The 14,040-nt window shown below is 34.2% G+C and overlaps 1 protein-coding gene across 1 annotated transcript; it reads left to right on the forward strand.

The window, feature by feature from the left end:
- Nucleotides 1-1,089: 1,089 nt before the first annotated feature.
- LOC116112613 (putative methyltransferase DDB_G0268948) lies at nt 1,090-3,273 on the forward strand. The gene is made up of 2 exons (XM_031398727.1): nt 1,090-1,239; nt 2,529-3,273. Exons 1-2 carry the CDS (start codon nt 1,090-1,092, stop codon nt 3,159-3,161), a joined length of 783 nt encoding a protein of 260 aa, XP_031254587.1. The 3' UTR covers nt 3,162-3,273.
- Nucleotides 3,274-14,040: the final 10,767 nt, after the last annotated feature.

A 14,040-nucleotide genomic window follows, 5' to 3' on the forward strand; every position in this document is an offset into this window, starting at 1 on the left:
CATAGGAATAAAATCACACCACACAAAGAGACACGATATTTATGTGGTTTGGCATAGCCTGCCTACATCTACGGATGAGAGAAATCCATTATAGTTTTATGAACACGATATACAAGAGTACATAACACCATAAACTCGGTACATAAAATAGAGCAGAGACATCCTAATTTCTAACCACGCTCAACCCATTATCTAGAGTGGAAATGATCCCAGTTTCTTAGACGCTCTCCCCATGGTGTTTAAAAACCCTTACATCAAATACCATGTGTTCTCACATTCTCTTATTCTTTCATAACCTTGAATTGGTTCCCACCCTTATATTTATAGGTAGTATATGAGATTTTCAGTTTCTAATTGGATTCTCATAATTCTATTCTTATTTAGAATTGTATTATTTATTAAAGAGTTTTCTTAAAGATAGACAATTTTATATAAAAACAAATAGGAAAACGAGTCACAATATTCCAACAACCATACTCGTCATTGCAGTTAGCAGATTTCTCTTCTTTTCAATTTCGTTCTTGTTCTTTTTTTTTTTTTTTCTTCTAGTTGATTCTAAAAATATCTTCACAGCAATCAACTATCATCGAATTGGAAAATACAAAATTTTTGGATTTTGAAAGTCCTAGTCGTTATCTCCAATTAAGGCAAAACATATAATTATATAGTACTGACTACTGACAGATCAACAAAGATTAAAAAAAATAATAATAACAAACCAATCAAACAATGAACGAAAGTCCCAAAATAATATCAGTATAGATGAAAAGATAGCAATCAATCATTACTGAATTGGACAATACAAAATTTAGGGATTATGAAAGTCCATAGGGTTATCTCCAATTAAGTCAAAACATAAAATATTATACTACTGAAAGATCAAGGAAAATTAACAATATGAATATTATATCTATTATTAAAAAGAGTCGGTGGCATTGTTCAACACAATCAATTTATTAAGTCCTCAAGTTCAACTTTGATTGGAGCTAGTCATGCAACATAGCTTTCAAACATATATAAAAAATAGTTGACAATTCTCTATAAAAGCAAACTGGATCGGCAAGGGGAAGACAATCAAAAGTGGCAAAAATGGCAGGACTGTTTGACAAGCAAGCCAAACTTTACGCGGATGCAAGGCCAACTTATCCAAGTGAATGGTATTCAATGCTTGCAAGTCATACTACTCTTCACTCTCTTGCTTGGGACGTTGGCAGTGGAAATGGTCAAGCTGCTTTCGGTGTTAGTACTCTCTCTCGATTCTCTTTCTTTCTGTCTGTGATCAACTCTCTCCATATATGGCTATCATATATGACCAATTTTGGCAAAAAACTTTGGGAGATATGAATTATTTTTAACTGATTTTCTTAGGCTTTAAGTAAATTAAATAGGAAGACGAGAGAACCTATTGACTGCAGTGTAGATTGAGTAGGGCAAAACCAACTTTTAGTTTAGTATATATTTTGATTTAAAAAATACAAATAAAATAACAATAGAACTGTTGATAAAAAGGGATGAGAATGCAAAGAAGCCAGTTTGGTTTGAGGGGAAGTGTTGATAAAAAGGGATGAGAATGCAAAGAAGCTGAGTAGCAGGAGCAAACTGAACTTTGACAAAAGTGATGTCGTTTTGTCAAAGTTCAGATACCTTTATTTCATCTTCACAAAAGTGAAGTTTTTCGTGTAGTCCGAAAACTGTATAAAAGGGAAAGTTTTTCCCTTTCATGTAATCACTTCTAAATGAATTGAATAGATGCAAAACTCATTCTCTCTTGTTTTTGTTTCGTGTTCTCTGAATCCTTACCATTGTTTGACAAGAACAACTTAATATTGAGTAAAAAATTATGAAAGTCAACACTAGATACTGCCTCTACAAAATCATCACTTGTATCTCTAAAACCATTGAATACAATTGAACTTTTTTAATATAATGGTTGTGTTCGGTAATGTATTTGTTTTATCATTTTAGTTTTCTGTTGCATTGAAGTTTGTGTGGTAAGTGTACCTTTACAATTTTCAAGTTTTCAAACCAAAAGAACTAATAAAACATGCAACAAGAGAGATAAAATTTTGAAAGAAAAACATTTTTGATCTACTTTGTCTCTTAATTGATGGTTGGTATAATAAGACAAAACCAAAAAAAAGAAAAAATCATTTTCTCTCTGTTCTCATGACTTTAATTCTATTTTTTCTTTCAAATATAATTTATTCATTTATTAATATCATATTTTGTTCTGACTCTTCAAACTGATCAAATTAAACTCTATTTTTACTTTGTTATTTTTTTTTAATTTATTTAAAAATATATTATTTTCAAACGAATATATATAACTTTTTTTATTTTTTAAATACTCATCATTAAATCAATAGTTTTCAACATTTTCAGATAACACGCCTAATATTTCTCGTGTTATACGGCAATAAGGGGAATGTGAAGTATAAAATACAATTTTACACATTCGAAGATGTTACCAAAATTATATAATTATTTATTAAATTGTTATAGCAGTTTCTATATTATGTTGTTTCCAGGTAGCTGAGCATTATGAGCAAGTTGTCGCAACTGATGTGAGCGAAGATCAGTTACAAAATGCTTTGCCACATCCGCGAGTTCGTTATCTGCACACGCCATTGTCTTTATCCGATGATGAGCTAGTGACCCTGATTGGAGGAGAAAATTCAGTTGATCTTGTGACAGTAGCCCAAGCTGTGCACTGGTTTGATCTTCCGAAATTCTACACGATCATTAACCGAGTTCTTCGAAAGCCAGGAGGTGTTATAGCAGTCTGGGGCTACAAAGGGTTCGAAGTCAGTCCAACGTTTAATGCCTTAATGAAGAAGTTTTACGAGACAACTATTCCATATTGGAACCAAAATGCGCAATCATTGTTTGATGGTTACAAGGACCTTCCATTTCCTTTTGAAAGTGTAGGGCTTGGGTTTGAGGGGCAGCCATTGGAATTGGACATGCCTAAGGAGCTTTCATTGGAGAGGTATTTGAGAATGCTGAGGTCATGGTCAGCAATTAATAGTGCTTTGGAACAAGGTGTTGATTTGTTATCTGAAAGTGTTGTGAAGGAGTTTGAGGGTGTTTGGGGAGGGAGCCATTTGATTAGGACCGTTGCTTACAAGGCTTTTATGCTTGTAGGAAAAGTTAAGGTGTGATATAAATGGTGGGGTTAATTAGTTGCTTAATTTCTTGCTAAGTTTGCTACATTTTGAAGCTATATAATGATAATAAATACTAATGGTGGAATAAACCAAGTGGTTTCACAAAATTTATAATACTAGATGGTATCTTTGAAAATTTATTACATTTAGTAACTACTAAGCACAATTAATTTAAAGATAGATAAGAGTGAAAAATTTCAGAGGTGGTACAAATTCACTAGATGGATTTTGTGGTTTGTTAACTCGATTAGTATCAGCTACATTTTCTTAGTTGCTATTAAGATTAGTTAGCTACTGATAGTTCTTCATTCAATCTTAGAGTCACGTTTGTGTGATGTCTGTATGTTTCATGTCAGTTCTATTTCTCTTAAATTCTCGCTTGAATTTACAGTTGATTCTTAGGAGTTTGTTTTGTATCACTACTAGCTATATAAAGTATCCCCAAGTACCTTGCCAGGGGTTTTACCAGCCAATTTCTTTGTGAAAGTTTTCGAGAAGAAACAGAGAAAAATATAGAGAGGAAAGAGGAGAAAAAGTCTGAAAAATTCGTGTATATTTGCTATCTTTGTTTGTACAGTAAGTGCACTTTTATAGTGCTCATTATTGCAGCTAACTTACTCCGGTTCAGTATGGTAGCTAACTGAACTTTAACAGTAACTAACTTGACTAACTTTTGCTAACTCTTACTAACATCCTCCCTTAAACTGCGACTACTCTGAGCTACACTAACGTTTGCTAACACCCTTCTGTAAACAGGACAACTTTGGACTACACCAACTCTTGCTAATATCCTGCCGTAAACTAGACTTGGATGATGAACAACATCCTTCAGTTTGATAGCTCTGATTTCTGACTCTTGTCACTCTTGAAATGGAACTGAGCAATTCGTAGCTAAAGCAAACTCAAGTAAGCTAGAGAGTCCCAACTGATCTTCAAACAAGAATAGCTCAACAGATAACCATAGTGCAAGAGCAACTGGTAACCATAACACAAGAATGACTGGTCTCCAAAAGAAGTCTTGAATTTTGAACTGCAGGTCCAAACTAATCTCCAAATAGTGCAGCAGATATTCATCAACAAGAACAACTGACCTTTTTAACTCAGCTCTTTAAATCAACCAAATAAAACTGAACGTAATTCTGTAGGAGCAGCTTCCAAGTAAGCTCAAGTAAGGCACAGATAACCTGAGCAAAACTGAAATCAACCAAGCAAACTGAACTTGATGCTGCAGGAGCAGCTTTCCAGGTAAGCACAAGTAATTCTGTAGGAGCAGCTTCCAAGTAAGCTCAAGTAAGGCACAGATAACCTGAGCAAAACTGAAATCAACCAAGCAAACTGAACTTGATGCTGCAGGAGTAGCTTTCCTAGTAAGCACAAGTAAAACACAGAAAACCTAAGCAAAACTGAAATCAACCAAGCAAAACTGAACTTGATGCTGCAAGAGCAGCTTCTAAGAAGACATTCAAAAGTAAAGAACAACAACCAAACAGGCTAGACTTTAATTTTGCAGAAAACCAACCAAGCAAAACTGAACTTGATGTTGCAGGAGCAGCTTCCAAGTAAACAAGCATAAGTAAAGAACAGCAACCAAGCAGGCTAGGTTTTAATTCTGCTTTAAGTCTGCAGGAGCAGCTTCCAAGTTATTGTCTGAACAGTCATCCGAAGAGGAGTTATTCTGTTATAGAAGAAATGTCTAGAATATCAACTTCCAAGTAAAACTGAACTTGATGCTGCAGGAGCAGCTTCCAAGTAAGCAAGCATAAGTAAAGAACAACAACCAAGCAGGCTAGGTTTTAATTTTGCTTTAAGTCTACAGGAGCAGCTTCCAAGTTATTGTCTGAACAGTCATCCGATGAGGAGTTATTCTGTCATAGAAGAAATGTTTCGAATATCAGCTTGTAAGGGAGAAGTAGCCATTGTTAGCTTTGCTCTTAGGGTCTCAAAGCGTGCAGCTGACACAAATTTAGAAAAAATATTTGCAGTTTGATGCTCAGTAAGAACTTATTGTACTTTCAGGTTATTGGCTGCTACTTGTTCCCTTATATAATGTGCATCCAATTCAATGTGCTTGGTTCGGGCGTGAAATACTGGATTTGAGGCAAGGGATCCAACACTCTGATTATCACACCAAATGATAAGGATTGCAGGAAGATGCACACCAAATTTAGAGAACAAACTCTTGAACCATGCGATTTCAGTGGCTCCTTGTGTAAGTGCTCTATATTCTACCTCTATGAAGGAGAGAGATACTACCTTTTGTTTCTTAGAACACCATTGTAGTAGATTAGAGCTAAGAAACAGACAGTAGCCACTGGTGGACCTTCTGTCCTGTAGACTGCCTGCCTAATCTGCATTGGTGAATCACTCAAGGTGAAGTCTGTGCACTTTAGTAAATTGAACTCCAAAATTTGTAGTGCCCTTGAGATATCTCAAAAGCCTTTTGTAGGCCTGCCAGTGTAATTGAGTAGGGGCCTTGAGAAATTGGCTAAGTTTGTTGACAGAGTAAGCAATGTCAGGCCTTGACAAGGTTAGATATTGCAATGCCTCAATTGTGCTTCTATAGAGTGATGATTTATCAAACAACTCACTATCTTCAAAAGTTAGCTTATTACCTAGAGCCATAGGAGTAGGGTAGGATTTTGCATCCATCATGCCTATTTTGACTAGTAGATCCCTTGCATACTTTGCTTGGCTCATGTGAATGCTTGTATCAATTCTGCATACCTCAAAGCCCAAAAAGTACTTGAGAGAACCCAATGTTTTCAAGGCAAATTCAATGTTCAACTTGTGAACTATGTTGTGGACCAGCTTAGTGCCACTTCCTGTCAATATGATATCATCTACATATACAATAACATACATAAGAGCCTCATGATGTCTATAAATGAATAAACTTGAATCAGCCACCGAAGAGATAAAACCCCAATTCAGAAAGGCAGTTTTTAGCTTCTCAAACAAGGCTCTTAGAGCTTGTTTTAGACCATAGAGTGCCTTGATCAGTTTACAAACATGAAGAGGGTTCTTATCATCTATAAAATCTGGAGGCTGAGTCATGTACACCGGCTCACTAAGTTCTCCATTAAAAAAATGCATTATTAACATCTACTTGCTGTATATCCCACCCATAGGTAACAACTATGCTAAGGATAACTCTAACAGTAGATGATTTGATCACAGGACTAAAGGTTTCAAGATAGTCCACACCTAGGGTTTGCTGAAATCCTTTAGCAACCAACCGACTTTAAATCTTTGGATGGAAACATCTGAATTGTGTTTAATTCTAAACACCCATTTGCAACCATCAATATTCATATGGGTTCAGTTGGAACCAACTCCCAAGTATTGTTAGAAAGAATAGTAGTAAACTCACTTTGTATAGCAGATTTCCAGCCTGGATGAGAGAGTGCCTCAGTTACATTTACTGGTTCACTTGTGTCAAGATGAGAAAGGGAACCTGTGGAAGAAACTAATATAGAGCTATGAAGCTCAGCTTTTGATCTAGTGATCATAGGGTAAGTGTTTCAAGGCTGAGTGGTAGTGGTTAAAGGCTGAGTGGCAGTGTTTAAAGGTTGAGTTGCAAAGGGTAGTTCAATTGTAAGGTTCAGATATCATGCATCATAGGGTGAGTGTTTAAAGGTTGAGTGGCAGTGGTTAAAGGCTGAGTGGTAGTGTTTAGAGGCTGAGTTACAAAAGGTCAGACTATCAGCCTGATTTTTGGAGGAGTGAGGGCAGATCGATAGTGAGATGGATGGATTAAGGAGATTTTGAACAGTAGGGTGTAATTTGAGGCTGGGAACTAGAGACAGGTTTCGAAGAAGTAGAGGGTTCAATTAAGTGGTCTACTAAGCCTACTGGTTTCTTAGAGCTAGAATCAGATTTTGAGGAAGAAGAAGGCTCAAGTGGTTGGTCTGCCAAGTCTAATGAAGGAGAAAAAGTTACTGATGAGTTTTGCTGATCCACTGTGAAAGGAACTGGTAATGAAGCAGGAAATTTAGGCTCAACATTTGATGAGGAAACAGGAGAGTTAGAACCAGCAGGTGGTGAAGTGTTCTAACCAATTGTATGAGGTAATGAAAAAGCTAGACAAGTGTCATTGTTTGTATGTATAGAGTGTGAAGGAGATGAGAACAGTTGAAAGGAATGGTTGTTGCAGGGTGGAGAAGAAAAAGAAACACTATCTTTGGATGTGAGAATAGGAGAGGAGACAAAAGGAAAATTAGATTCATCAAATATGACACTTTGATAGATGTAAATTTTACCATTGGAATCCATGCATTTGTACCCTTTGTGATGCATGTTATACCCAACAAAAGTGCATTTAGTGGTATGAAATGCAAACTTATGAGAGTTATAAGGTCTAATAAATGGATAAACTGCATAACCAAAGGTTCTAATCCCTGAGTAGTCTGGAGGCTGATCAAATAAAACTTGAAAAAGTGACAGATTAGACAGAACAGGTGTAGGCAGCCTATTTGTAAGATAGACAGTAGTTTGGATTGTAAACCACCAATATTTTAGAGGCATACTAGCTTGAGCAAGGAGTGTAGCTTGAGCAAGGAGTGTTAGGCCTTGTTCTACAATCTGTCGATGTTTTCTTTCCACCCGGCCATTTTTTTGGTGAGTATAGGTACACGGATGCCTAAAGGTGCGATGATCAAGAAAATAAGAAACTAAGCTTCTATATTCACCTCCTCAGTTAGTTTGAACACATTTCAGAGTTGTACTAAACTATCTTTTAGCTAGTTTGTGAAATTGTTTAAACAGAAGTTGTGTTTGAAACTTAACTTTTAAAGGGAAAATCCAAGTGAACCTGCTATAGTCATCTAAAAATTGAATATAATATTTAAAACCTTCAAGTGAAGGTACAGGTGATGGTCCCCACAAATCAGAGTGTACTAGTTCTAAAGGTTTAGATGCTTTAGAATTGGACCTAGGAAAAGTAGACTGGTGAAGTTTGCCAAATTGGCAAGCTGTGTAGAAATCAAAAGTGCTTGCAACTGTATGTTTGAAGTTCAAAGAGTACAAAATTTTTGCAAGAACTGTGGCATTCGGATGACCTAAGCATTTGTGCCATAACAAACCATTAGTTTTTGCAATAGAAAATTATTGAATCATAGCTTTATTGGTTTCAGTATCACTATTACAAGATGATACAAGTACAGGCTTAGCATTATTGTCACAAACAGGTAAAAATGCAGGAGAACAATCATTAACAACAATATTATTTGAACTTGTAAGTTCACATTCTTTATTAGCATAACTAGTAGTATGAACAACAGGAAATGAAGAAAACAAAGTTGTGAGGACTGAGACTGAGCAGGAGCTCCAACTGACGAGTTAAGGACTAAAATTGGAAAGGTTGAGTGATATGCAGGCAGATTGGAATTGTAGTGATCTGCAGACAGATTGGACTTGGAAACAAAGGGAATGACTGGAATTTGGAGTTGGTAAAGACCATCTTTAAGCCTTTCTTGAAGAAGAACAGCTTGGGACTGTTTGTCCTTAATAACATAGTGATCAGCAGAGAACTCAACAATAACTCCATTATCTTTAGTAAATTTTCATATACTTAAGAGATTTTTTTCTAATGTGAGGAACACAGAAAACATGCTTAAGGTAAAGAGACCTAGATTGACATGGTAATGAAGTAAAACCAATATGTGATATAAAGAGTAACTCACCATTTCCAACCTGAGTTTGCTCATTGCTAGTGTAGCTTGAGTTTACTACAAGTTGAGAAAGGTCTGAAGTCACATGATCTGTGGCTTCAGAATCCATGTGCCAAGCTGCATCTGGACAATAAAAGGCATAGTAATGTAATGAGCAGTAGGATTAGAGTAATGTGATGGCTGAGTCTGGGACAGAAACACTTGATTAGGAGTAGTAGTTGTGGCTGATTGAGGGCTAGAATTTGCATGTGATTGGCCTGAGCTTTGATTAGGTCCTGATGGAAAACTAGCTGAAATGAGGTTTTGTGCTTCTGAGCTTAGATAGGATAATGGTGGAAATCCAATTGGTTGGTGATTTATGTTGGGTGATAAGGAGGTTGAGGTGAAATCTGAGTGAAGTACGGGAAGTTCTGAAACCCAGCTTGAGTTCTGGAATAATTTGGATCAAAATTTGGTGGTCTGACTAATGAGTTATTTCCTCTAGTGCAGCTTGTGTCAAACCTATGAAAACAATTCAGTGCAAGGTATCCACTCTTTCCACAAACTTGACATATAATCCTACCTCTTCCAGCTCGTCTACCTCCTCCTCTTACACCGATGAATTGTGAGGAATAAAAGTGGTTATGTGGTGTTGGGTTCATAACCTGATTGAGACTAGTACTAGATTGATGAGGAGCAAAATTTTGGGATGAGAGATTAGGGTTCTGTATAGGTGAAAACTGATGTTGTCCAGTATTAAGCAAGAACTGTTCACTCTAATATTTTTTATGAGTTATATCAGTAGTGAGATTAGCAAGATGAATTGAGCCTCCATGAAACTTAGTGTTGACAACTGAATTTGCAACTAGATTTGATCTTTCCAACCTCAGCTCATATTTTTGCAAAATAATCTGTGCTTCCTGAACAGAAATAGGATCTATCCTAGACTCCAATCTTGTAGCAATATTTACTATAGCGACATCATATTCAGAACTTAAACCATCAAGATTGTAGTTCATTAGTTCTTCATCAGAGATTAAAATTCCACTAGCTGACAATGTTTCAGCAAATCCTTTCATCTTTACGAAATATTCATGGATACTAAGATTATCTTTCATAGTGTTTTGCAACAAACTCTTAATGTGCACAGTTTTTGTTCTAGATTCCATAAGAAATTCTTTTTCTAGTGCAATCCACATATTAGTAGAGAATTGACACTTAGACAATACTGAGAGCATATATTCTCATATAGATCCAAGAATCCAACTTACTAGTAGCTTGTCTGTCTTCTTCCATTGATTATACGTTGGATTAAACTTCTTCTCTATCAACCCCTTAGTACCTTCAATTGGAACTTTAACAAATGGCACTGGACATGAAATTAGTCCAATAAGATGCTCCTCTAAGTCATGGGAGCCCATAGCAAATAAAACTTGTGATTTCTAGAACCTATAATTATCCCTAGTTAATTTGGGGGAAATTACAGGAAGAGATGAAGAAGACATTGATGAAGTGCTTGTAGAATTAACAAGCTCAGTGGTCGATTTGATACCCGAATTATTTTGATTGAGGGAGAATTGAGTGGGATAAACCATCTTTGACGTTAGTTGATGGCTTTAATACCATGAGAGTTTTCGAGAAGAAACAAAGAAAAATACAGAGAGGAAAGAGAAGAAAAAGTCTGAAAAATTCTTGTATATTTGCTATCTTTGTTTGTACAGTGAGTGCACTTTTATAGTGCTCATTACAGCAGCTAACTCACTTCGGTTCAATATAGTAGCTAATTGAACTTTAACTGAACTTTAACAGTAACTAACTTGACTAACTTTTGCTAACTCTTACTAGCACTTTGACTGGCCAAAAAAAGAAAAGAAAATAATAATGTCTAAGTGTTAGTTAGTGAATGCAATATGAAGTTACTTTCTTACTTCAGTTTGTTCTTTTTCTCTAATTTCACTTTCAACTAGACATGGGGCTACGCGTTGCCGGTATGTTTATTTAATAGTTTTGAAATAGGTTATCAACAATTTTTCTAACAGAATAATAATTAGATTAAGATATGATAATTGTTAGATATACAAGTTTTAGAGTAATATAACTTCTATTATGTACAGAGTTGTGTTAACATAATTAATAATTGTACCTTTATAATTATATATCAATTAATATTATAAAGATCAATTATTTGAACTTAAAATTTATATTGAGTTCATTTTCACGTTTGACATTGACTGGTAAATTTTTTTCTCACAGTATAGATTCTTTCTGGCCAAGTTTTTGAACAGACTAACTTCCATCTTATACGTTTTTGTTGAAAATGGTAGATTTTGTGGAATGCTTTGTAATGTACTTATTAATTATTATTAGTACTCATCCAAGTGTGAAGATGGAAGAATTAATCAAAACTAACGGGTTAGGATGGAGAACATTTCAATCAATTAATGTAACACCAAATCAAGATAAAATTGAATATGAGAATAACACTTTTATTATCAAAGAAATCGTACATCGCTTTTTCATGCTGTGAAGTGGGTTTGGACGATATAGACTTTATTTTCTATTTTTCTTATAGTTGTTCAGTTCCTCTAGTGCATATGCATACTCTCTTTGTTTAGGTTATAAATAATCCATGGCATTCCATGATTTGTAAATCTGTGTCAATGACTTCATAGAGTTTGTCTCTTGTAGTATGTAGATCATCCATTTGCTCTCAACTTTTTTGCAAATCTCCCTCAATTCCGGCATTCCTTGAAAAATGTCTAAACCAATTGTAGAAACAATACAATCAAATTTTATAAATATATGAAACAGTAATATGAATGTGTAAATATAATATAGAATGAACTCTTGACATATCAATTTTTTTTTTTAATGGTTTTTATATTCCTGCAAATATGTATCATCGTTTTGTTTGCGATTTTGATTTAGATACAAAAGATGTGGAACATTTATGCCTTCTGGTTGCCTTGTGGAGAATAATTGTGTTGAGGTCGTTGCTGGTATTCATTGCAGATTATTTTGATTGTGTGTTTGTCAACCATTTTCGAATTAAGTTTTGGAGAAAATGAACAATTAAGTGTATAGTATCTGAAGAAAGTTAAATGGTGATTGATGTTAGAGCAATATTTATAGGAGAATAGGATACGAAAATGTGGAATATGAATAGACTGGTAATAATAAACATGTTGATCGAAAAAGTGTTAATTATTTGGATAAGGTAATACGAACGTTAGTAGATTATCTTACATATTAAAGAAAATGGTAAATATTTTTAAGTGTCACATATTAGTTATGTGTTAATAAAGTTTCGGCAAGATGTTGAGTTATTATGATAAATAAACAATTTGATTTACTAATAATAAATCTTATTGATACATTTTTAAAGGATGACAATAAATATTTTGTCAAGTATCAAAGTCGAGATGATATGATGATGTCTAATATATTTATTAATTTTTATTGCGGTTCGGTAATATGGTTATGAAACATGCATATAGTTTGACTTTGATCTTGTTTGATCAATAATGCTACAAAAGTTGTTTAAATGTGTAATAGAAATGGTTATTTCTAGTTTTTTTTTTTTTTTTTTTTTTTGTTTTGAAAAAAATAAAGATTTTCAGATATAAAAGTATATCGAGCTATTAATGTTACACGTTATATTTCATCATATCATATGCCAACCATTCAACTTGATTGTTCTAGACTTAAAGGTTCAATTTTGTTATCTGTTGAATGGTGCGATATATTATATTTTACATGAATAGTTTGTTCACTGTTTATACTATTTGTGGTTTAATGTTATATTTTTTGTGTTGGCATTCATAAGATAAATCTTTTCACAAAGAGTCCCAATTACATATACTTAATCTATCAAATGTGACATGATCACTTTATCAAGACCTCAACTTTTTCTTGCATTGCTTTTGTAACCCTTACTGCTGCTTTTAAAATTCTCATCGTCACTTCTTTCTGCTCATTTCGTCGTTCCCCTCTTTCATCTGTCTAACATGTCTGTACAAGAATTGTCTATCCTGTTTTCAACATCATCAGTTCAGCTCTTGCCACCATTTTCTAGACACATCTTTGATTTTTGGTGTCAGTATTTCTTATTCACTCACGTTTGACATCGACGATTATGATCCATGTTCTCCATTATTTGCCTGTTGTTTTTTACCAAAACATTGCTACACTTCAATATTATGAAAATTAACTATTGAAGAATAAAGATTATACTGACCTTTTGCAATTCATAACTTATATTCATCCTCAGATTCTCATCAATCGAAAAAAGTTTTGTGACAGTATAAGATTCATATCCTTCCTTCAGATCCATAATTCTCAACTTGATTTTGAAAACGAACATCTGTCCGAGGTCACTAAAACTTTTGGATATTCTTCTGATCATATCTTTTTGTTCAACAGTTGAGAACATGATAACCCAACCAATCTGTGGGTTACAGTATCAAACAATATAAAAGTTCTTTGGCAGTTCCATCTAACACTCTCATTTCCACCTTGTATCTGTTATACATTAACAAAACATGTTACAAATAAATGTCTGAAATTGAATATACTTCTTACTACGCTTGACAATACATAATTTAAAACGTAAAAAATAAACAATGATTACCTAATCTGAGGAGATTTTGATTCTTGTTGCATTTCTCACAATATAAATAGGTATTAATATCAGGGATTTTTCTTGCTAGGTGCAGGAATTGTACACAACCACCATATCTATCTCAACTTCAATTATCTTGGCCTTAATTGTATACTCCATCACCTATACAATTGTAATTTTTGTTCATGACTATGTTTACTAATCAGTTTAATGTTTTAGTGAATACTGTACTTCATCGACACATGCCACACAAGATTGGTAACATGTTTGAATATGTTCTATTCTCAAACTTTCCTTTTCAATCGGAACTTGATTCAGAATCTTTTTCTGTAATTGAATTACTGGCAGAATTCTCATTCTGAAATAACAAAGAGTAGACAAAATTTTAATATGATTCTATCCGTGAAATTACTTTAAAAAAACCGTTTCTCAAACCATCCCTTTCTGTAGAAAATACACCTCCCCAATATCTAAATTTATAAATTCTAGATGTTGAAGTTGTATTGAGATATAATCTTCCTGTATGGAAAAGAACATAAGTTAGTATCGAAAATATATTAACTTCATGTAATATATTTTTATTACCTTGAAAATCTTTAACATT

The sequence above is a fragment of the Pistacia vera genome, unplaced genomic scaffold, assembly GCF_008641045.1.
Source record: "Pistacia vera cultivar Batoury unplaced genomic scaffold, PisVer_v2 Contig664, whole genome shotgun sequence".
NCBI lineage: Eukaryota > Viridiplantae > Streptophyta > Magnoliopsida > Sapindales > Anacardiaceae > Pistacia > Pistacia vera.

Bases quoted from the DNA above. Each gene is read 5' to 3' on its own strand.
- LOC116112613 (XM_031398727.1), top strand. From the start codon at position 1,090: ATGGCAGGACTGTTTGACAAGCAAGCCAAACTTTACGCGGATGCAAGG. The intron at 1,240-2,528 runs GTTAGTACTCTC...TGTTGTTTCCAG, and splicing joins ATGGTCAAGCTGCTTTCGGT to GTAGCTGAGCATTATGAGCA.